The sequence below is a fragment of the Schistocerca piceifrons genome, chromosome 2, assembly GCF_021461385.2.
Source record: "Schistocerca piceifrons isolate TAMUIC-IGC-003096 chromosome 2, iqSchPice1.1, whole genome shotgun sequence".
NCBI lineage: Eukaryota > Metazoa > Arthropoda > Insecta > Orthoptera > Acrididae > Schistocerca > Schistocerca piceifrons.
This window is the reverse complement of record NC_060139.1, coordinates 220,358,388-220,381,513: the sequence shown is the minus strand read 5'-3', so window position 1 is coordinate 220,381,513 and position 23,126 is coordinate 220,358,388. Positions and strand designations below refer to the sequence as shown.

The 23,126-nt window shown below is 38.5% G+C and overlaps 1 protein-coding gene across 2 annotated transcripts; it reads right to left on the bottom strand.

The window, feature by feature from the left end:
• Positions 1-4,310: 4,310 nt before the first annotated feature.
• LOC124776669 (microsomal glutathione S-transferase 3-like) lies at positions 4,311-22,640 on the bottom strand. Of its 2 annotated transcripts, none has more exons than XM_047251771.1 (5): positions 22,490-22,640; positions 21,696-21,813; positions 19,520-19,617; positions 8,431-8,561; positions 4,311-4,550 (listed from the first exon to the last, which is right to left on the bottom strand). In XM_047251771.1, exons 1-5 carry the CDS (start codon positions 22,495-22,497, stop codon positions 4,450-4,452), a joined length of 456 nt encoding a protein of 151 aa, XP_047107727.1. In that variant the 5' UTR covers positions 22,498-22,640; the 3' UTR covers positions 4,311-4,449. The 2 variants fall into 2 exon arrangements, with proteins under 2 accessions (XP_047107727.1, XP_047107728.1); XM_047251772.1 differs by having other exon boundaries at positions 22,416-22,572.
• Between the last annotated feature and the right edge of the window lie 486 nt (positions 22,641-23,126).

The following is a 23,126-nucleotide window of genomic DNA, read 5'->3' as shown; positions in this document are numbered from 1 at the left end:
TGGAGCAATTCATTACTTTTCACTAGCAATGACAGATGTAGTACTAAAGAGAATAACCGTGTTTGCTGCCATCAATGAAATGATACAATTAGCATAACTATTTAGAGAATTAAGTATGAGCAGTGAGTAAGAGCCATCGTGCATCCACAGAAGGGGATCCTAGCGTAACATATCATGAATCTGATCCAGAGAGTAAAATATTTAAAGTTAATTCAAAATGATCTACCAGTCCCTGTACCCTTATGAGAAGCATATGAATACACACCTCTAAAAGTAGTAGACTTAAGATTTTTTTTCATGATGGATAATGTATTAGGATATGTCATTAGCATTCCACTAGTAGCAAACAAATAGTTCAATTTATACACAATGCTGCCACTCCCAACTACAGCAAGAGATCAAACAGGTAAATACATTTATACACAGCCGGAGAAAGAGTATTTACTATTAGACTGTTTGACAAAGTTGTATGCTAAACTCTCAGCAGATCAATTAGAATGTCAAGAAATTGGTATGGAAACAAAGTTGTGTGAACAAATCTTTGTAACATTGTCCACCTCCAATCAGAACAAGTGTGAATTTCAGTTATTACGAAGCAGGGGTGTTCCAAGGAACTGTGCCCGAAAGTTAATTACCTTAGAAAAAGTCACACAACTTAGTGATAATGAATGGCTAAACATAAACAAGAAGGAAGAAAGTGTGACCATTTTGTGCGAGTGACAGGTTTCCAGGGATATTCACCTACAAGGTGTGAGATTGTTAACATTCCATAGGGACAGTGTGCTTAGTATTACAATGGAAATTGATTGTTGTGAAGAACTGGAGAAAAAGGATTACATTGAAAGAATCGTTTAAAGAATAAACATTTTGGTCTTTCATACACACCACTATCAGCAGCCTCTATTTGTTACCAGACTCATTTCAGTTACTACTATTACATATTTGTAAATTTTGTTTTGTCTGTTGACAATTTGTAACACAACCTGGCTATGTACTTGCAAATCATGCCATATGTGGCAGTATATTCCATACAATCTGTAATTACTTCAATGGAATTTGGATCTACTTCAATTAATAGGTGGTTCCAGAATTTTGTTTTGTCATCGTGTAATCTGTGATATTAGCATTACAATATTAGAACTTTTGGATTAGATAGTAAATATCTTTGTCCTTTGAACACAAGCTACTAGTGGCCTCTGGCGCTATCACTTGCCAACTGCCGGTGTCTTCCAGTGTCAGTTCTCTTCCTACTGTTCATTGCAACGTGCTTATTGTATGTTAAACCTATCTGCACGGCCATTTGGATTTTCTGCTGTGGTAGTTCCAAACATGCTTAACTGACTGCATTTAAATTACTTATGAAGGTGGTATGTGATCTTTCTTGTAATCTGTCATAACAGGAACTACTATCAATATTCTTGTCACATTGGTATAACTATTATAACATCTGCTATAACTTTGTTCTTAAAGGATGGTTTGAGAATGGACCCAAGTCTGAAACTAGTCACCATCAATGATACTAATCAATACACCTAACAACAAAATTTCAATTATTTATTTCAAAAAAGTTAAGAGATACGAGGAGTGTCATTAGAATTAAAATTAAGACACATAGTTACTAGGTTAAACAATTTTTGGACAGCTCAAAAAAGATTGGAGAATGTGGCACATCTGATTAATAAACACCAAAAGGAAATCGATTGTGTGAGAAGTCCAGCACTATTCTATAGCTACAAACAAAGGTTTAATCACAACTACAGTAATCATCTGTGTTAAGCAAGTTAAAGGTAACTGAGCAGACCTCAGTACACCTTGTTAACATCCTGATTGTGCCATATAGGCTACACCTTTGTCCAAAGCTGGCGTTAGAACCTGTACCAGGAAGTGACACACCATCTAAATCGTTGTCTCCCCAAAATGATCTACACTGAAGAACTTTGAAAGATGTTCACAAAATGAATTCATCAATATTGGGAAAGGATGTGTTGCCACAGCAAGTCATAACAGATGGCATTTAATTTAAGTGCAATTCCATATCCCACTGTGGTTTTGTTATGATCAGAGTCATTTATTTTCACACTATCAACTGACTGCAGTGATGTCATTTTCAAGCGCTTACTCTGAAACCAATACATAACACATTAATTACATCATATGTTTATACACACAGTACTCATTATTACTTATGTGCACATACCATATGATTTGCGTAGTGTTACCATATCCTCATATTTTATGAAGTCACCCATATCCTCACGTTGATTGGACTATGTCTAATCTTCAATGAATAGCGGCTAAAAGTTCTACCAGCAACAGCCACTACTACCCAGCTGATTAACTTATCACTATGTGCCAAAAATATAGTGCTTAACTATTACATATATTTTTTCAACAAGTTTCACATCATCATCATATTGTTATAAAATATTCTCTACCTTAAAACTGCAACACGAGGTATGGAGTACGGTGTCTGTCAATTCATGGATCCATATGTTAACCTAACCTATCCTGTTCTGTTCTCATCACCTGTTTGCCTTATACTTTTTACACTTATTATGTTCACGCTTATTGGCAGTACATTAGCTTGACATGAGCAAAATGGGTGGGGGAGGAAAAAATGAACCCAGTCATGATCTATCAAATGTACTATTTCAAACTTGATCTTTTGTGGCTTGATTTAACAATGAAACACTTTGGATCGTTGGAGAATGATTTGGTTTCTGCCAATGTATGCCACTAACATTAGGAGATACTTCCTTTCAAAGTTTCTTCAAACTCCGCTACATCTTTCACTGCACAATATTGTGTCAGACCATACAAAAGTCATTGAGCACAAGAACTTTTAAGGAAACAACACCATCAAAATTTCCATTCTTAAAAATCCGAATTTTACAATATAATAAAACTGGTTATCATCCTTTTCTACAAACTAATCCCCTACTCAACATTCATTTGGTGAGCCATAATCTAAACTCAAATTGATAATCTGGTATAATTTTTGACCCCTACAATTTACCAACTGACTAATTTGTCAGTTTTTGTGCTGCTTTCACATTAAAATCTCCTATAGTGAGGTTTGATATCATTTAACTGTTTTGTGACATCACAGAGGTTGGCCTGAAACATAACCATGTTGGTGCATAAACCTTCACAGTTTACATGGAATATCTTTGGTTTATTTTTTAAAACAAGTATTCATACTCCTTTAATATTGATTTTTTTATAATGCTCTCATCTACAAAACATCCTAGATCTGAATTTCCTCCCGGACTGCTCTTCTGTAATGGTTCAAAGTGGGTTCCAAGAATCATACCCATGGTACATTAGATGGCCTTGGCCTGAGGAGCTTAGTGAGATACAAACTGTGCGAAAACCTTGACAGACATATGGTCACACTAATCTCAGCCAAACTCTAGTGCTTCTGTATCTCAGGACCCCAAGATCAACGTGACCAGTTAGCATGCTAATCATGTACCATCAGAATCTTCAAGTTACCACACAATTCCATAATTTAACATTCAGGAGAAAAAGAGATTGCCACAGGAGAGGAAATGGCGGTGCGCTGCTTCAATCCAGTCAGAAAACCTGGAAGGAAGGTGGAACAATCTCATAAATCAAGCCATGGGCAAGGCAAATGTTTGATTGAGAATTACCGCAACAGTCAAACTGTAATTCCCTCGTGAAGGTAATTTACAAACTCAAAGTCAACCAATTCATGAACATTACTCGTCAGCCTGTGGCCTTTCTTTAGTTAAGGAGAAAAATTCAAAGAAGATATGAGCATTCTATTAGGAGTTTATTTAGGTTGCATAGGAACCATACAAAAATAATGAATAAACTCAAATTAGGAATGATATAAGAAATGTGCTGTGTCTTGCAAAAACTTATATAAAATTCGGTACAAATCAAGAAATACATTGCTTCCTCCAAATTATATTTCATGTATTGGCCACAAGGGAAAAATGAAATCTGGGATAATACAGAGCATTACCAGTACCTTTTCTTCTTAAAGAATGTAGGTGGAACAGGTAGAGACAAATGATTTGGGTACCTCTCAGGCAACTTATGCAGTGCACATGTAGAGGTACATCAGAAACATGATCTATTGAAATCCACAACTACGCATACTTCTCAAATTCTATCTTCATAAGAAATGTTTCTGGCACCTAAACAATCCATTTAGCACTGCCTTACATCCATCAGCCCAACACATGTAGGTTATAATCTTCAATATACCTTTCAACTTACTTTGCTGAAGGAAATCAGGAATGTAACATTTCAGTTTCATTACAGAGAAAATAACGACAATATGGTTAGTTATATATGTTTATTAGCAAAATATAAATTGTAATTACACAAACATTCAGCACAAAAAATTAATAATGGCAAAATACTTTATGATGCAGTCTATGTACTCTATTGGAAGTGTTACCAACTTGTGCAATATCATTAGATTACTCCCAAAAGACGCATAGAAAACTTTACTGATGTTCCAAGCAATGCCAGAAGTCCCAAGTATGCGAAACCACCTTGCAGTCTTTTTGCTGGATCTGGAACATAACATGGGACCATGCAAAAATGGCTTCCTTTTTATAAATGATGCATAAATTACACACTATTTTTGCTCTGTGTTCTTGCATATGAAACCATCAACCATTTGCAACATCACATGGTCAATATCCATTCTGGTAAGATTATGGCTTGTGTTACACAGCAATAGCTGAATTTGCAACAAATAAAATGTAGACATCACTACAAAACTTTTGTAAAATACACTGTATTATGAAGTAATGTTTTATGCACATACTTCAGAGTACCTAAAACTGCTAAACCCAACACCAGGTATACTTTTCAAAATGTATCCCCATTAATAGGATTGCCTAACATCTGTCAATCCAACACACAGTGGATTGTGTAATATTTAGTGTACCTTTCAATTTATTTTCTATTAAGTACTTGAACGAATAGGCAGAATTTTTTAAAAAAAGGTATTCACATCATTAATTTGTGTAGCAATGAAAATATTAAAAAACACACACACACGGCATGTAATTCTGTTAATTAGCAGCTTATACCATTATTTCTAAATCAATATAGAAGAAAGTAAACAAGTTGAACAACAGACTATCTAAAGAGAGAGAGAGAGAGAGAGAGAGAGAGAGAGAGAGAGAGAGAGAGAGAGAGAGAGAGAGAGAGAGTGTGTGTGTGTGTGTGTGTGTGTGTGTGTGTGTGTGTGTTTCTATCTGCTTGACAACACTTTCTACTCCATAGAAGACTTTCTGAATACAAGGCAATTCATAATAAATGTAGCAGTTACAAACAATTTTAACTTTGTAATGTACAGTGATACATTCATAAGACTTACAGACAAGATAAAATAATATTCATATGAAACCAGTATGATGTACCAGTATGGAGTTTTGCAAATTTTAACTCAACTGCTGAATTTGCTGTACTGGATATGACGATATTGTGTTCTCTCTTTGGCCACTTATATGACCAGAGCTGACATCAATGGATTTCTTTTCATGGGTAATGTGAAAGACCTTGTGTGTGTACCACCTCTGCCAAAAACAATTTCAGAACTCAAAATGTACACTTCTAATGTGACTCCTCACATGTAAGAGCTCTGGTTTTCTTTGGTGCAATTTATTGATAAATGATGTACTTCCGGGTGTTCTTCCTTTCATGCATAAAATGGAATCAACAACTTGGCAGAACACCTGAAAATGCACCATTACTCTACAAATGCTTCAGAATTTTGGCATGAAATGGTTTATCACTCAGATATTGTCCCTGTAAGCAAGGGCATCATATAGAACACCTAAAATGATGTAAAAAAAAGGTGAGCTCTTTCACATTCTCCACAACAGTTTAAGCCATTTGTAATTGCTAATTTTCATTTTGAAATGCCCTGAATATACCGAAAACAGTTAAGTATAAATCATTGTTTTAAAAATATAGCTTCAAGCCAATTACAAAAATGGTCAGCATATTTTTCAATGAGAAAGTATTCTCCAATTTTAAAACAGACTCATTCCACATCGTAGTAAGAGATTGCAATTATTATCCAATGAACACATGAATAACTAAACTTACTCTGGTGATGTCCAAGCTAATTTATTGGATATTGGTCTGTACTGCCTGTAAGTTATTTTGCAACACCTCCATCATTTGAAAGCACTCAGTGTAAAGAAGATAATGTGACAAAATTATAATTATCAAGCAGAAAATCCTGGTTATGCTCAATGGTTCTTGGCTAATATCTGTGCAAAATATTTCTTACAAGGATTATGACGAAGATTGTAAAATGTAAGCTTTCACACTGGAACTGTCACAATTAATGGAATATTCCATGCTATTGTGCAGTGGTTGAAGGGATTTCACTTTAAAACCCGATGTTTCATTCCCAACTGCGGAGGACATTTTCAAGGGGGATCGTAGCCTTGTTGACTGCCCGATTCACACCCTGGCTCGCTACTGACTACAGCAACATTCCACTTCTGTGCGGGAGCTCGCGGAAGCAGAATTTTGTTGCAGTCAGTAGTGAGACAGGGTGTGAATCGAACATTCAACAAAGCTACGATCCCCCTTGAAAATGTCTCCGCAGATGGCGACGAAACATCAGAGTTTTAAAACTCTTCAACCATGGCGTAATAGTCCGGAATATTTTATTAATTGTATGATGAAGATTGTGTACCAGTCACACCAGTAAGCAACTGATCAGTGTGCCCAATCTCATCTTCGAGTTTTGCTTTTACACGACCCAACATAATGTTTGTCAGGAGGAGCACTCATAGTAATTTGCTTGATGCTTAGGTCCAATCCCTGTGCCTGTAATCCACATATTTTGTTCCATTTGAGACCCACCCATCCCCAAGTCCCACATTTCACAATTAACAATGGACTGAATGATAGCATAGACTGCATCAGGGAAGCATACTTGGCATGCAAACTGGCAGATGGGGTGCAGTCTGCATCACCCTTCAGCCGCATGTTGATTGTGAAACATGGTGTTTGTATTACTACAGCAGTCAGCATGCCGTAACTACTCTTGTTTTTTCTGCACTACCACCAAATCAACTCCAACTTGTAATGTTGTATTTTTTTCTATAATTGTGTAATGAAGAAAAAAAAAACTACTACTATGATATCAACCCTGCTCACTACACTTTCCAACCAATATGAATCATCACAAAACCCTGGAAGATAAGAAATACTTATGGTAGAGAAACAGAAAGAAGTGTCAGAGAATGGGTAACTGAGATCTTGTCCTCACAACAGGTTGGTCCCTCTAAACCCTAGGGTCTGCGTGAACTAATCCTCCTTTCTAACGTTCCTCAGCTCAGTAATCTGTCTTCCCTGAAGAAGAAAAAGAAGAAGAAGAAGAAGAAGAAGGAACTAATACTGAAAAGAGCTGGGAACAGTTTTTTCACTTAAATGTGTCTGCTGACAGTGCCAGAAGTTTGCCCCCCTGATTGTAAGTTTTGGCCATCCACTAAGTCTCTCCGTAATTTTTCACTTCTCAAGGCAATAACAGAAACATCACAACAGAAGTAGCACATCATCACTTGCATCCAAACTGCCTCCCAGCAGGCATGGGGGGGGGGGGGGGGGGGGGAGAGAGGAGAGAGAGAGAGAGAGAGAGAGAGAGAGAGAGAGAGAGAGAGAGAGAGAGAGAGCGCGATTATTGTTTGTATCTTGGGAAATACATCATCATGACAATTTGAGTTATTTGTTTAAAAAAGATTAATGTTTAACTAATATCTCAGTTTTTATAATTTTTATCATGGAACATTTATCAATGAAAGATAGCTGTATGTGATCCAACTGCCGCAGTTAATTGACATTCATTACCTAAGTATAACAAAAATCAAAATTAGTTCACATTTACACTATGTGCTGCCAATAACTTTGTAGCCAACATATTCATGCAACGTCTGTATCCACCGAGTTAAAAAAATTTCTACTTCTTGCATGCAGCATTCGTTAACTGCTTACTGTTATGGTTTGTACTCTCTGCGATTGCTAGTTATTTCTCTAAGCACCAATTTTTAACCCCTTTTATACAACTGTTATTGAAATTAATTTTTTTCACTTAAATCACTCCATGACAGCCATTAAGCAATTTGGTAGATTACAGGTAAAGACATACATCTTCTCAACTCGAGGGGAACTTACCGGATGGGACACGAAGGTCAAGAAAATTACAGCTGAAGTGCACTAATACATTAAAACATAGAAGCACAAAATACATTACGGTAGAACAATAAAGTCAACAAAAGCTATGAACAGCATATCAAGATCAATGAGGAAAGGTATCTCCGCTTCCACAAAAAATTTTAACTATGTACACTACCATTCTATTACATGCCTACACATTACAATCATGTATAAAAAGTAAAGAGCAGGAAGAAAAGGAATACTTACTGCCAGTGTAATAACCCTTTGCATAAGCAATGCGGCCGGCCAGCCACACACAGCCTGCAGCTGCAGATATGACAGGGTGTTCAAGACCACCCAGCAATAATAGAGTTAGGAACTGTGGGTAATTCTCCAGCCTGAAAAGAATGATTTTAACATTCAGAGTTATGACACAGATCGGTGTGCTACAGCGACGTGTCAGATAATGTTAAAAAACTGGTAAATTCCAGCATGGACCAAAGGCTGGTTAACATCTACTGATCTGTCTGTCCGAATGTATGTGGACATTACATTTGTGGAGACACATTGTAGTGTGTGGACTGAAGTCCAAAATCTGGCATGTGAAATGTATTCGAGTAAGGTGTTTGTTCAATTTAGTGTTTCATGTCTTTGTGTTAATTATAAAATGGCTACTCACAAGGGAAACTCCTCATTGCACCCCCCTCAGATTTTGTGGAAAGAGGGCCCAGTGGACAGCCCATGAAAATCTGAACACAGATCAAGCATAAAAATAGGAAGAAGGTGTACTGAATTGTGAAAAAAAAAAGCCAAGTAGATACGGTGAACAGTCCAAAGACAAGAAGTGTAATATAGAGGAGCCTGAAAGGGCAACAGCGTTGTGGTTAAGTGATCACTTTGTTGTACTCCCAAGCAGGCTAGCCATGTTCAAACCTCTTTCATGCTGATTTTTTTCCACTGTCCGCTGTATTCAAATTTGCATCTGTGTCATGGTGTAACGTTCGTTTGCAACAGCAAGGTGTAAGGAAGGGACCTATAATGACAGCTGATTCTGCACAACTCCTCTGTCAGCAGCCAAAAGGAAGTGGTTCTCGAATTGGAACCGCAAACGTTTGGTGACAAGGAGACAAGTCAACCGAATCCTCCTCCAGAAAACACGTCTGGTGTGTCATACACAGCATTAGTGACAGTACATGTCATATGATAGGCATCTTTTACCGATGCAATTAATTTGTATGCCTGGTAAGTCAGTGAGATATGCGAACAGTGAAAGTAAAGAACTGTGGAACGCAAATGTGCACCTCACGGCTACATCATTTAAAGTAGTCAGTGTTGAACTTCCAAACCCCATTTTTCAGCCAGTGTAGCAATGCAGTACGTAGACACCAAGGACAACAAACGAAGAAATAAAGCAGGCGAACGTCACAAATATTGCACTTAACCATTCTTTTGGAACACGTACTTCAGATGATTGATTTCGGACTTCAAGTGGTCCTCATTAGAAACAGTTTTTGCTCTAGATACCAACGTGTTCAAAGGCTTTCTTCTGAACAGGGTGGTGGAAACTCTGCATTGAGGTATAAATAGGTATGCACCAGCTTACGGTACATACTGTGTTAACCAAAGTGGCATGCACCACACTTTAATGTGGCCCAAACACAGAAATCCTCGAGGTTCCCATAATGTTATCTTTGACGCCCCAGTACAGGTCCTCCTCGCCCAATCCATCATTGTCTATATCGGCTCTTTAGGTGTAGATGTCACCTCACCATAGCAACAAAATGTGCCAGTGCTCCATCGTCACACATCCTCGGACACTGCTCTACGAGAACATCTCAAACAATATTGAAAGACGATGCTGCAGAAACTGATGTTAATTCTGATAACTCGGTTTGTTTAATGATGTGTACCGCCCAATAAGATGATCACCTAGTATCCCTAACCACAAAGTCAATGAGAAACATCACCAACATGGACACTCATTCACAGCATGTGGTGCAAGTGGCTCTTTGATTCTGTTTACAACTTCACATCTCAAAAAGACCACATCACGTACCAGCAAGCAGTGTTTACACAGAATCATGTTGGCAGTGGCTAGTAACCACAAAGATGCAATTATCTTGCAAACTGTTTATTTGCATAGCTGCATTTACTGCGACTTCTTTGCTTCCAGCATTGTGTACTTTCAACTGTACACATTTACACCATTAATAATGATTCACCCTCTACTTCTTTATGAACATTACATTAACAACAATCTCTTTTCTGTAAATGTTTCACCAGTAATTGCCATAACACAAGAAAAATTTATTACACTACTCACAACACATCTTTGATTGGCGTGTGAAGTATTTAAAACAAATACACAGAAATATTGTAAGTTCGATTCTGCATATAGGAGATGCACCAGGATTTCGAGAAGGCACAAATAGGATCAACAATTACTGAAACATGGGAAACGAGTCAGCAATGAAATTAATGATTTCTAAAACTGGTGTCCAAGCTGTTTACCGTGTCCTGGAAGGACGAAAAATCAGCCCACGTGTTGCATAACACAGGTTTATTAGGATCCTTGAACTAGGTTTCGACAATTATAAAATTATCTTATTCAGAAGGAAATTGTAATGGCTAGGAATTATATATTGTTTACAAAAGGAACAAGTAAATTGTGTTTAGCATGACTCCTAGAAAAACTTCCTACTATACTAATTTATTTTAGCCAAGTAATAAAAACCTTGCTCCACGATTCTTATGAATATATTAAATTGGTGGGTGTGTTGTATTAACCCTATAGGTGTCACGCAGGTTGTTCAGAAGACCCTAGTCATTACTACTGACGTATTATTACATAATGGATAGTAGTGTACTTTCACAATCTTTGGTACCTTTCTAGGAAGTAATGTGTGAGCCAAGTGTAAAAATAGAATCGATTAAGGCAGCCAGCGTTCCAAGAAAATACGCAAGGGTGTTGTCAACACACTGTGCAACTACTCTCTATGTTACTGTGCACTGAGAAAGCTTACAGCTGTATTCCGTAACAACTGCATGTCTGTTGTCACTCCATGTAGTTAACTCAGCAATGGATCCTTATGAAGTAGAACTCAAAAGAGAGTGAAAGCTTCTACAATTTATATCAGATGACAATCTTCTGAAGGAGAGGAAATGGGCAGCAATTAGGCTCTCTCTCTCTCAACAGCCACATGGAAACAGAGCATGAAGATAACATAGAATCACATGTAAGTACAGCAGATAACCACATCACCCGTGTCTTCTTTGTTGGAAATGATAAGGCTACTAAGCGAATGAAGAACTGTTAGTCACAATGTTAGAACTTAAGTGTAGATCTTTTAAATTCACTTTCCTGGTGTGAAAGCTGTTGCAAAAGCTGTAAAACCTCCCATGGACTGTTTCGTGATATGTATTCATAAATGATGTCATAATGAGAACAATCACATGGTGCACAAACATTTGCATACACGACACTGCATCGATTTCACAAGAGACCATGATGCCAAATCAAACAATGTGGAAAGAATCAAGTCTCTCCTTAGTCAATTGACATTAGTAAGGCATCACCGAGCCGGCCACGAAAATTTAGAAAATTTATGGAATAGAAATTATGAATTACAAAAAGATTTCGTGCAACAATGAGTTTGCGCCACTTTTGTTTCTTGTTGCACTGTTCGGGATTCAACAACATTTGAGACAGACCACAGTGTTTGCTCGCCTAGCTGAATTCAGACAAGTGTTAAAAGAGTTATTTCTGTCGAACTGAAATGTAGAAATAGTATTCCAACAGCCATTAGCTTTTTATTTAGACTACCAGTTTTGTCTCCTCAATAGAGTCACTTCAGACCCTGTAGTATGAATGACAAAAAGTATATAACAGGGAACCCACATGTAACAGCTAATGTTACACATGTGAGGAGCACACATTGCTCGTGAAGTCTTCTACGGAAACTAGGGACAAATATTTGTTCCCTGTTACATACCATATTTATACGATTATAAGATAAGGTTTTTCCAAAACTCTTCAGTTGAAAAATACAGGGTCATCTTATACTCGCAGCTTAAACTACTGTTGCGGAAGTCAACATTTTTATGTTGCTTAGTAGACTGATATAGGGGTTGTTTTACATTTACAGATGAAGCTCTGGCTATTGATGTCACATGCAGATTTATTTTGAAGATTTCGGGGTTGGGCAAACAGTACTCATGCTCAAACAGGCTCGAGAGTTCCTGATACATTGAAGCACTCGATGCAGTATTGCTCGAACAATCACGTGTCTTTTGATTCACACAGTGCTAGTGCAAGAGTTGCAGGAGAAACTATGAACTACCTACCACAACAATCTATTGCTCAGCTTAAAATCACACACATTTATGAAACACAAGAGGACATAGCATTCATCTTACAAAGCTCGTTTGCAATTAAAGTTCCCGTACACATATGGATACCATATATAAACATTTGCAGTGCTTTTTGAGTAAAGGTAATATTGAAAGGCTAAAATTTTGTCCTTCAAAAAAATTTTCCAATTCCATACACAAATTAATATTTTATTTGGTTATTAGAGAAAGTAATTATTAACCAAGTGGGTAGTAAATGAAAAATTTGGTCACTTTTCATGTATCAGAATACCACGTAAAAGCGTTACCACTTTTAATCAGCTTTAGAATGAGATGGTGACATACGATGAAAAAAGAAAATTAATCCATAATTAAATGTCTAGAACCGAAACTAATCATATTAAACAGACTGTCGTTGTTACAGCGAGAATAAATCACAGTGGCTACATCCATCATGGAGACAGTGCCAACAGACATCACAGGACGAGCAGAAGTTTGAGAATTGGACCGAATCGTAATCTTATTTACTTATAGGTTGCCACTGTTATATATGACTTTCACTCTACAAGATACTGCAGTTGGGTGTTCCAAATCTGCTTGAGCACAGCACTATGGAAGGTTGGAGGGGAGACCTGTGACACCAACTTTGCTGGAAACTAGCATGAGTGTGTGGAGCGGAGTGGTGAGCAAGCAGCAAATTTCGTCATGCTGCCAACCAAGGAAATCTATACTGCATGTTGTTGTTGTGGTCTTCAGTCCTGAGACTGGTTTGATGCAGCTCTCCATGCTACTCTATCCTGTGCAAGCTTCTTCATCTCCCAGTACCCACTGCAGCCTACATCCTTCTGAATCTGCTTAGTGTATTCATCTCGTGGTCTCCCTCTACGATTTTTACCCTCCACGCTGCCCTCCAATACTAAATTGGTGATACCTCGATGTCTCAGAACATGTCCTACCAACCGATCCCTTCTTCTAGTCAAGTTGTGCCACAAGCTCCTCTTCTCCCCAATTCTATTCAATACCTCCTCATTAGTTATGTGATCTACCCATCTAATCGTCAGCATTCTTCTGTAGCACCACATTTCGAAAGCTTCTATTCTCTTCTTGTCTAAACTATTTATCGTCAACATTTCACTTCCATACATGGCTACACTCCATACAAATACTTTCAGAAACGACTTCCTGACATTTAAATCTATACTCGATGTTAACAAATTTTTCTTCTTCCGAAACGCCTTCCTTCCCATTGCCAGTCTACATTTTATATCCTCTCTACTTCGACCATCATCAGTTATTTTGCTTCCCAAATAGCAAAACTCCTTTACTACTTTAAGTGCCTCATTTCCTAATCTAAGTCCCTCAGCATCACCCGACGTAATTCGACTACATTCCATTATCCTCGTTTTGCTTTTGTTGATGTTCATCTTATACCCTCTTTTCAAGACACTGTCCATTCCGTTCAACTGCTCTTCCAAGTTCTTTGCTGTCTCTGACAGAATTACAATGTCATCAGCGAACCTCAAAGTTTTTATTTCTTCTCCATGGATTTTAATACCTACTCCAAATTTTTCTTTTGTTTCCTTTATTGCTTGCTCAATATATATATTGAATAACATCGGGAATATGCTACAACCCTGTCTCACTCCCTTCCCAACGACTGCTTCCCTTTCATACCCCTCTACTCTTATAACTGCCATCTGCTTTCTGTACAAATTGTAAATAGCCTTTCGCTCCCTGTATTTTACCCCTGCCACCTTCAGAATTTGAAACAGAGTATTCCACTCAAGTAAAGCTGCATGCCCTCGGGAAAAATTACGGCTGTAGTTTCCCCTTGCTTTCAGCCGTTTCAGTTAATATAAACCATTTCTTTTTGTTGTTTCTCCTTGTATTATCAAAATGTAGGCAGTCAATAAATGGCCTCAGTTTGGACTAGGTATAATGCAAAAATTTTAGGCAGATACTTTGCCAACAAAACAGTTTGGAATTTTCAGGGTCCTCTTGTAGTCAGGTAAATATAGTACTTGTACGACTGGATGCTTTTTGTCATTCATACTACAGGGCCTAATGATGACTACTGAGGAGTCTAAACTGATAGCCTAAATAAAAAGCTATAAAAATACTGATAGCCTACATACAAAGCTATAAAAATAATGACTGCTGGAATAATACTTTTATGATTCATTGACCAGCCATTGTCCCACTCTCAATAACCACAAGACGGAGTTATGTTTAATATTTATTCGATGTTTGAATGTATGATGAAGGATGAACAACTGGTTGCATTTAGAGGCAAATGCAGTTTCCATCAGTATATACCAAGTAAGCAAGTCAGCACAATGTACATTTATGTGAAAAAATGGAATCCCCTTCATGCCAATGGCGGACTTTTGTCCTACAGACTTAGTGACCATCAGGATGCGGCAACGTGAGGAAGGTATCATGAGGGAGTTTGTAATGGCCTCGGCATACCTTCCTTACGAGGACAGTGATCCTCCTCCTCAGGAGGTGAGGAGACTGACAGAAGCCTATGCACAACAGGGCAACCAACTATTGGTTGGATGCGATGCTAATGCCCACAACTTAGTGTGGGGCAGCACCGACACCAACAGTAGAGGTGGTGGGTACATTCAAGAATTTCTTCTTGCTAATAACTTAAGAGATCCTCAATAGGGCCAAGGAACCAACATTTAGGAATATAAGAAGGGAAGAGGTAATTGACATTACCCTCGGTTCCTCTTTGATGGGCAGTTATGTCAAACAATGGCATGTGGCTTTACAGCCATCCTCATCAGACCACATGTATATTAAGTTCGAGGTTGAAATGGGCATTAGACAGACTATGTCCTATATGAATCCCCAGAAAATGGACTGGAAGGCTTATAGGAGGGACCTCGACACAAGCCTATCGGAAGTCAGTACTTCAATAAGGAACCCAGAAGAGTCTGAGGAGGTAGCAGAGGCAGTGACCTCTGTCATCATGACCTCATACCATTACAACTGCTCAATGACCAAGAAGTGTATGAATAGGAATGTATCTTGGTGGAACAACAAACTGGAATCACAGAAGAAACAGGTACGAGGACTGTTTAACCTTGCGAGAAGGAAAGAACAATGGGCAGAATATTGCGAGGCCCTTGTCAAATACAATCTTGCAATTAAGCAAACAAAGCAGGCGTCCTGGAAGGTATTCTGCGAGGAGGTAGAGGGTACGGCTGTTCGGGCCACACTTCACGAAATCCTCACTAAAATACCAACTAATCCTGGAGGAACTTTAAGGAAAAGGGGGAAGGGAGTATACAAGGACAGCACATAAACTGCAGAAACTCCTCCTCAAGACTCATTTTCCTCAATGTACTCTGACAACGTAAACCAGGAAGAGATCCCTGTGAGATATCGGTTTTCAGGCATTCGCAGGGAGAACTGGGAATCTGCCAGAGAATGTGTTGACCACAGTAAAATCCAATGGGCAGTGGGAACATTCCAATCGTTCAAGTCACCTGGCCCAGAAGGAATTTTTCCAGCGCTCCTGCAATAAGCAGGAGCGAACTTAATAAGATTCCTACGCAGGTTATTTAGGGTTAGCCTAGCAGCAGGGATCATTCCTTACGTCTGGAGGGCAGTGAAGGTTGTCTACATTCAAAAGCCAGGGAGAACTTGCCATACCAAGACCAAGGATATGAGACCAATCAGTCTGTCCTCCTTTCTTCTTAAAACATTAGAAAAACTGGTCAACATGCATGTTAGGGAGAGGAGGTTAACTAGGGTCGCTCTACACATAAACCAACATGCATACAAAACAGGAAAACTGTGTGCAACTGCAGTCCACCAACTTGTTGGGAAGGTGGAGAAAGTGCTGCACCTTCATGAAATAGCCCTCAGCATCTTCTTGGACATCGAAGGGGCTTTTAGCAACACGACCTTCGAACCCATGGTTTGGAGACTACCATTTGCAGGTGGATTAGAGACATTCTTAGTGGTAGAATCAAGAAAAAATGTTAATCAACACCACTAGAGGATGTCCACCAGAAGGGGTCCTGTCCCCTTTACTGTGGAACCTTGTGGTGAATGAACTCATTGTAGAATTAAACTCTACACAGCACTTTTGCCAGTGATACGCAGGATCTTATCATAGTAATACTTGGCAAATTTTCAAGTACAGTCAACAAGCTATGGTGCGAGGAGCATTGAGCATTGTGCAAAATTGCAGGAAACATGATCTAAGGGTCAGTCCTAAGAAGACTGTTGTAGTACTATCTATGAGGAAGTAGATCCAACACACAAATTGGAATCTCAAGCTCCTAGATGAAACTCTACCAGTGAAGGGGATAGTGAAATATCTAGGGGTAACCCTGGATGAGAAACTTATCATGGACCCCTCAAATAAGGAACACCTCTTTCAAGGTGAAAGGTACTCTTAATGAGTACCAGGAGAGCTTGTGGTAAAAACTGGGGCTTAAGCCCCTACACCACGGCAGTAAGACCTATGATCACTTATGAGGCTACAGTGTGGTGGAAAAAGGTAGAACAGCAGGTAACTGCTAAGGAGCTTGCTAAAGAGCTTGGTCTGCTCAGCTATTACACGCAGAATTAGCAGCACACCCACTGCTGGGATGGTAACCGTACTACTCGGATGGTAACCGTACTAGACATGTCCCCATTACAACTGTGGGTAAAAATGGAGACAGGAGCTGGAACACACATGTTAAAAACCGGCAAAAAATGGAACTCAATGGGGTATCCAGGATCTCACACTAAAATATTGAATCAGGTAGGCATAGGTATGGTTGGGGAAATACCGGCAGACTATATAATAACCCCCAGCTGCTTCAACAAGCCTTTCAATGTAGTAACTGGAAGTAGAGAGCTCTGGGAGAAAAAAAATTTCGACACCATACTGGGGACATAGTCTAGTTCAGTGACAGTTTGAAAACAGACCAAGGTGTTGGGGCTACGAAGTGCAGCCAAGGCTGGAGAGTGCAATCTCTCTAGGGAAGATGGCCACTGTGTTTCAAGTAGAAATATCTACTATCAGGGTGTGCATGAAGGAGAATTTGCAGAGGTGCTACAGAGGTCATAGCATTTTCATTTATTCAGACAGACAAGCAGCCCTGAAAGCAATGGCAGCCTCTGCAACAAAATCAAAGAACGTGGCAGAATACCACAAAGTCCTTGTGGAACTAAGGGAAAGCATTAGCGTAAACCTGTTGTGGATCTCTGGTCACTCAGGGATTAGTGGTAATGAGCAAGCCGATTGTTTGTTCAGGATAGGGGCGATGACACCATTTATTGGACCGGAACCTGTCCTGACAGTCACCAAGGTGATGATCAAAATAAAACTATGAGATCGGACAAGGAGCCAGCATGTAGAATATTGGGCTAAGGTCCAAAAGTCTCTCAATCCTGGGCTTGAACAGGAGAGAAATGAAACTTATGATTGGACTATGGACAGGCTATGGGAACTTCAAAAAACACCTACATACAAAGGGGATATTGAAGAAGACCCCAAATGTAGGATGTGTGGAGTGGGCAAGGAAACCGCATCACATTTGATCTTGAAATACGAGGCATTGGTAAAACACACAGAATATTCCAATCAACCAGACCTGAAGAAATTGTGTCTAGCAAAGCACTGGTAAAGGGTCTCCCCGCACTGTTAAGGGCACTGGGTGACTTTACTGGAGACACAGGGAATGATACTCCACAACAAATTCTGTTTCGGTGCAGGCAGCATCGGACTTGACCAGTTTTGTCTATGCTCTCCTGATCAAATCAAATCAAGCAATCAGCAAAATATGGATTGAAGAGTTTCACCTTGCACTATGCAAGAACACGGTATACTCTGCAGATGAAAATGATGCTAGAAAAAAAAAAAAAAAGAAAACACAGGGTCGCTTTGCATTGTCAAACTCACCTAAGGAGATAGTAAACAGAACTGTACAGCATATCGAAGGGACAGGATGAAAAGTGACACTCGACAATTGGTTTTGCCCCACCCCACTGGCTATGTAACCCCGAAGAAGAAACTGACAGGAGTAGGAACTCTTAGAAAGAATAAGATGGAGGTACCTAAAGAGTTTGTTTTCATGAGAGTTTGAGAATCAAAATGCAGCCTCTTGCAATTCAGAAAGGATGGTATAGTTTCATATATGCCAAAGAAAGGAAAAAACATTATCCTCCTTCCGTCTTTGCATCACGATGTCATTGGCACTAATACTGTGGATGATAAGAAACCAGAAATTGTAATAATGTGTACGACCAAAACAGGAGTAGACTTAATTGAAGAAATGTACACTATTATTCATGCTCAAGGTAAACCACACACTAGCCACTGCCCTGTTTTACTGAATGATTAACATTGCTGGCATTAACACCTTTATCATATATGCAAGTAATAAAGAGGATTTCCTGGAGTATGTTTTTTTTGTGAGGTGTGAAAAGCATTAGTAAAACTCATAGTGCGCAAGAGAGTAGCCATTCACTCCTTGCCTAAACATCTTAGAAAGAAAGCTGCTGAAATGGCGGGAATTGAAAACGGCAACAATGTGGTGCCTTCTGCACAAAGCCCAGGCCCTATGCTGTTTGTCCTCTGCACAAAGACTTGTAAGTTAAATTGCACTGTGCCCGATGTCTGAAAGCCACGCATCTAGCGTACATGAAGAGTGTATGTGACTAAATTCATAAAACTTTTGTAAAATTTGACAGTATAAATGTTTAGTGAAATGTGAAATAAATCTGGAGTACAGAACAAAGAATACCAGAAACAAACAATTTCAAAAAAGGGATATACTGACTGTGCTTCAAAAACGTAATCTGATATTTAATACACAAAATACACTCACATTCAATGAGGCAGCATTTATATTAATGATATCTCTCTCTCTCTCTCTCTCTCTCTCTCTCTCTCTCTCTCTCTCTCTCTCTCTCTCTCTCTCACACACACACACACACACACACACACACACACACACACAAAGAGAAAGAGAGATTACAGAACTTGAATACATACGTATTTTGGTGTGCTCTCTGAATGCAGTTGAACTGATCATTGTCTTTGCTATACATTGTTGGATACGGTATGTTGTACTTCTTTCGTGCAGCCCCAACCTAGAAATTAAGGATGGACAACACATATGATAACTTTTGGAAATAATCACACAGGACATAATCACACAGTGAAATTAAGAAGTTGAAAAAAAGTATTTAATTTACTATCTACACATTAAAATAACACATGCAGCCTTATGTCACTACTTTATATCTAAGAGACACCAAGAATCTAGAGTCAAGAAAGGGAACCATGAGTAATGAAAGCAGGAAATTAAGTTTGACAGAATTGTTATCTGGTACAGCTTTCGCTCAAAAGTTCAGTACATCCAAAACCAACATGACTATTTAATGGAGAGATACTATTTATGTTGAGATGTAGATTGTAATAACCGTAATTTTTAAATTACAATAGCTTTCACTTTCGGTCTGTATCTCGCATGCCACTTCAGGTGCAGTTCTTACTGACATCATTTAGTGCCAGTATGATGGATGCAGAATCATTGAACATATTCTCTGTTTGAATATAATAAATTTCCTGGAGTGGGAGAAAGCTTCTGTCCACAAATCAGTAGTTTTAGTCTGCACTGCTCATATGAAGCTCAGCTTGTCCTTTTCTCTCATGGGATCATGTAAACCAGGGATGAAGGGCAACCTGTGGATTCCATATTCCCAGGTTTCTGTAAAGCATTAGATACAACAACACACTGTTGACTGCTAACAAAGGTACAAGCATACCTCAGAATATGTTCCCAGGTATACGAGTGGCTCAAAGACTTCTTAAGTAACAGAACCCAGTATCATGAGAGTAGACTGCATTGCAAATACATTGCAGCTTTCTCTCACTGACTGGCATTTCACTTTACTGTTGGGAGAGCATACTTCACAGTATGTACACTGTAATTACTGCCTTGCCAGTTTCATGTGCTGAAGGGAGACAGGATTAATAAACACTTTTTATTGCCCAACAATGTATCCTTTTCTTAATAATCTGACATCATAGGATATTAATTCAATATTACATGAGAAAGCACATTTACTGTCTTCAAAATACCCATTTTAAGCGACAAACAAAATTGCAAATTGAAGAGCCGTAACAACTTGCTGCCAAGAGAAGTACGAGGCACTTGTTTTAAGGAAATGAAGTAATATTTTGAAACAGAAATAAATCAAGCAAACTTTTTGTAGCAATTTTATTTTTTCCATGAACACCTGCACTTTAACCCACTTTTCTACATAATTCCCAGCAATACTTAGGCACTTATATTATACAGTTAACTTTTGAATACCATCCTCATAGAAATCTGCCGCCTGACAACCATTGCAACAGGGTTGTTTTAGATCTTCATCGTTGTTGTGGCACTGACCACCCAGATGCTTCTTTAAATGCAATAATGCATGGTAGTTACTGGACACTAGATCAGCCAGATGATCCGATCAGCTCTGGATTTCAATTGGCCGCATGTGTGGATGGGCTCTGTCATAAAGCAAAATGACCCCCTTACTAAGTGTGCCACACCTATTGTTTGGAGTGCATGGCACAGTCTTTTTAAAACTGGTTCACTTAAATATGTCCATGCCACAGCAGCTAGTATCCAAATTGTAGGAAATACCTCTTTAGAATAGCATATTCTGGAGAAGTAACATTCAAATCCCCCTCCACACAGCTTAATTTATGTCTATTGCATCTTGTAAGTATACAATTTTTTTCATTCATTTGTACATCTAAAAATAGGAATTTAACCAGTGAGTTACTTAAAGTGTATGTTCCACAATGATTATGTGCAAAGATAATCACTCAGTTTCTTGCCTATACAAGCAAGGATTTTGGGCCTTTTAAGTTACAGCTCACCACAGGAACATCTCTTAATGTAACAAAAACTATTACACCTTTGACATTCATGTATTAAACTGTTGTATAAGACAACATCCACAGATAGCAAACAAGCAAGTCTATATATTTCTTTACAAGTTAAACTGTACATAGTTGAAATTTGTTCTTGTTGCTCAGCAAATATATAACAACATATGATCAATGATAGCTCATATTTCACGAAACTGCTGTATTAAATCATGCTGCCCTGTTTGTATTTGTAGAAGAAAGATGTTAAAGTGTGTGCTTAAGTGCTATAACAAACCTTGATCCCCTTCCACATAAGTACAAAGATTGAGCCCACTGCAACGAGAACGCAGTAGCCGTACTGTGATGGGACCTGAAGGGTAATCATCTCTTCCTTAATTGGTAAACTGAATGAGCTGAAAGCAAATCACTAAAGTGTAAGTATGGAATACTAAAACATTTACACATTGCATATTTCTAAAACATTTACACATTGCATATTTCTAAAACATTTACACATTGCATATTTCTGCGAAGTTCTGTGTATGTTAACAAATACCATGAAATATACACTTTTTTGCCATATCTGAAGGGTCCTTACAATTAGATATAATGTATTTCATTTTGATTGGCGACGAAATTTCGAGAAGTTCACAACTTTGGAAAAGTAATAATTGAGATTCTCAAAAAATGTCGTTATAGTTCATTTAAAAAGAATGTGAAACCTGCATGAAACGACGCGCCCGTGAGTTTATTGATTAACAGTTTACATTACGCAAAAGGTTGGGTGGCGACCTGAACTGTGAAAGTGACAACAAATACTGTCGAAAATAGCCATTTATAAAATGAAATATACAAGAGGAATAGCAAAACAGTCAGAAAAATAATTGTCGATGCGATGTAAAATTAATGTTAAGGAACAGTACGTACAGAAATTAATACGCCTATTTTCAGCTCTGAGATAATAACAAGTAACGACAATCCCAAAAGGCGAAACCGTTGTTCAAATAACTTATACCTTCAAAATGTAGTACTGATGATCAAGACCTACGTAAAACACTACGAAAGAACCGCCGGCACTACTATACTCACGTAGCCATAGTAATCCCAAATGTTCAACTTCCACTTTTATATCTCTCTCTATCACAGCGTCGCCGGCACGTATCTTCTATTCTCCGTATTACGTAACCACAAAACCTGCAAGCAAGCATTGCCAACCTAACAACGTGGATACATTAATCCTTTTTTCAGTTGTCACAGACTACGGTGTTATAATAGGCAGCAATGTATCTTGCTGTTGAGCCCATTCCACATCACAGTATAGTAAATAGTTTGGCCAACATATTAACCTCATGTCTAAACCTCAACTTGTTAAAAAAAAATTACGTTGCTGCTGTTGGCAGCACAAACTGCTAGTTCGTAAATTGCGATGAGCAACAATGACAAGCATAATCGTTCTCGTGAAAGTCATGATGCGTTGTCGAGACTACAGGCTTTTTCAGTCACGAGTAACAGCGATTACAGTATCTCCGACTGTGGGTACACATATTTTCTGATCAAAGCAGATGAAAACCCAGGCAGTTATAGATTCATAATACGTTTCAATTAACATCCTCCCATTCTTTACTGGAAGGCTCGTGCCCATCTCATTGCCAACAAAATGCATCAAATTTTGTTTGTACTGATAGCAACAACTGCACTATCATGGTCTGCTTCAGATGCAGCAATA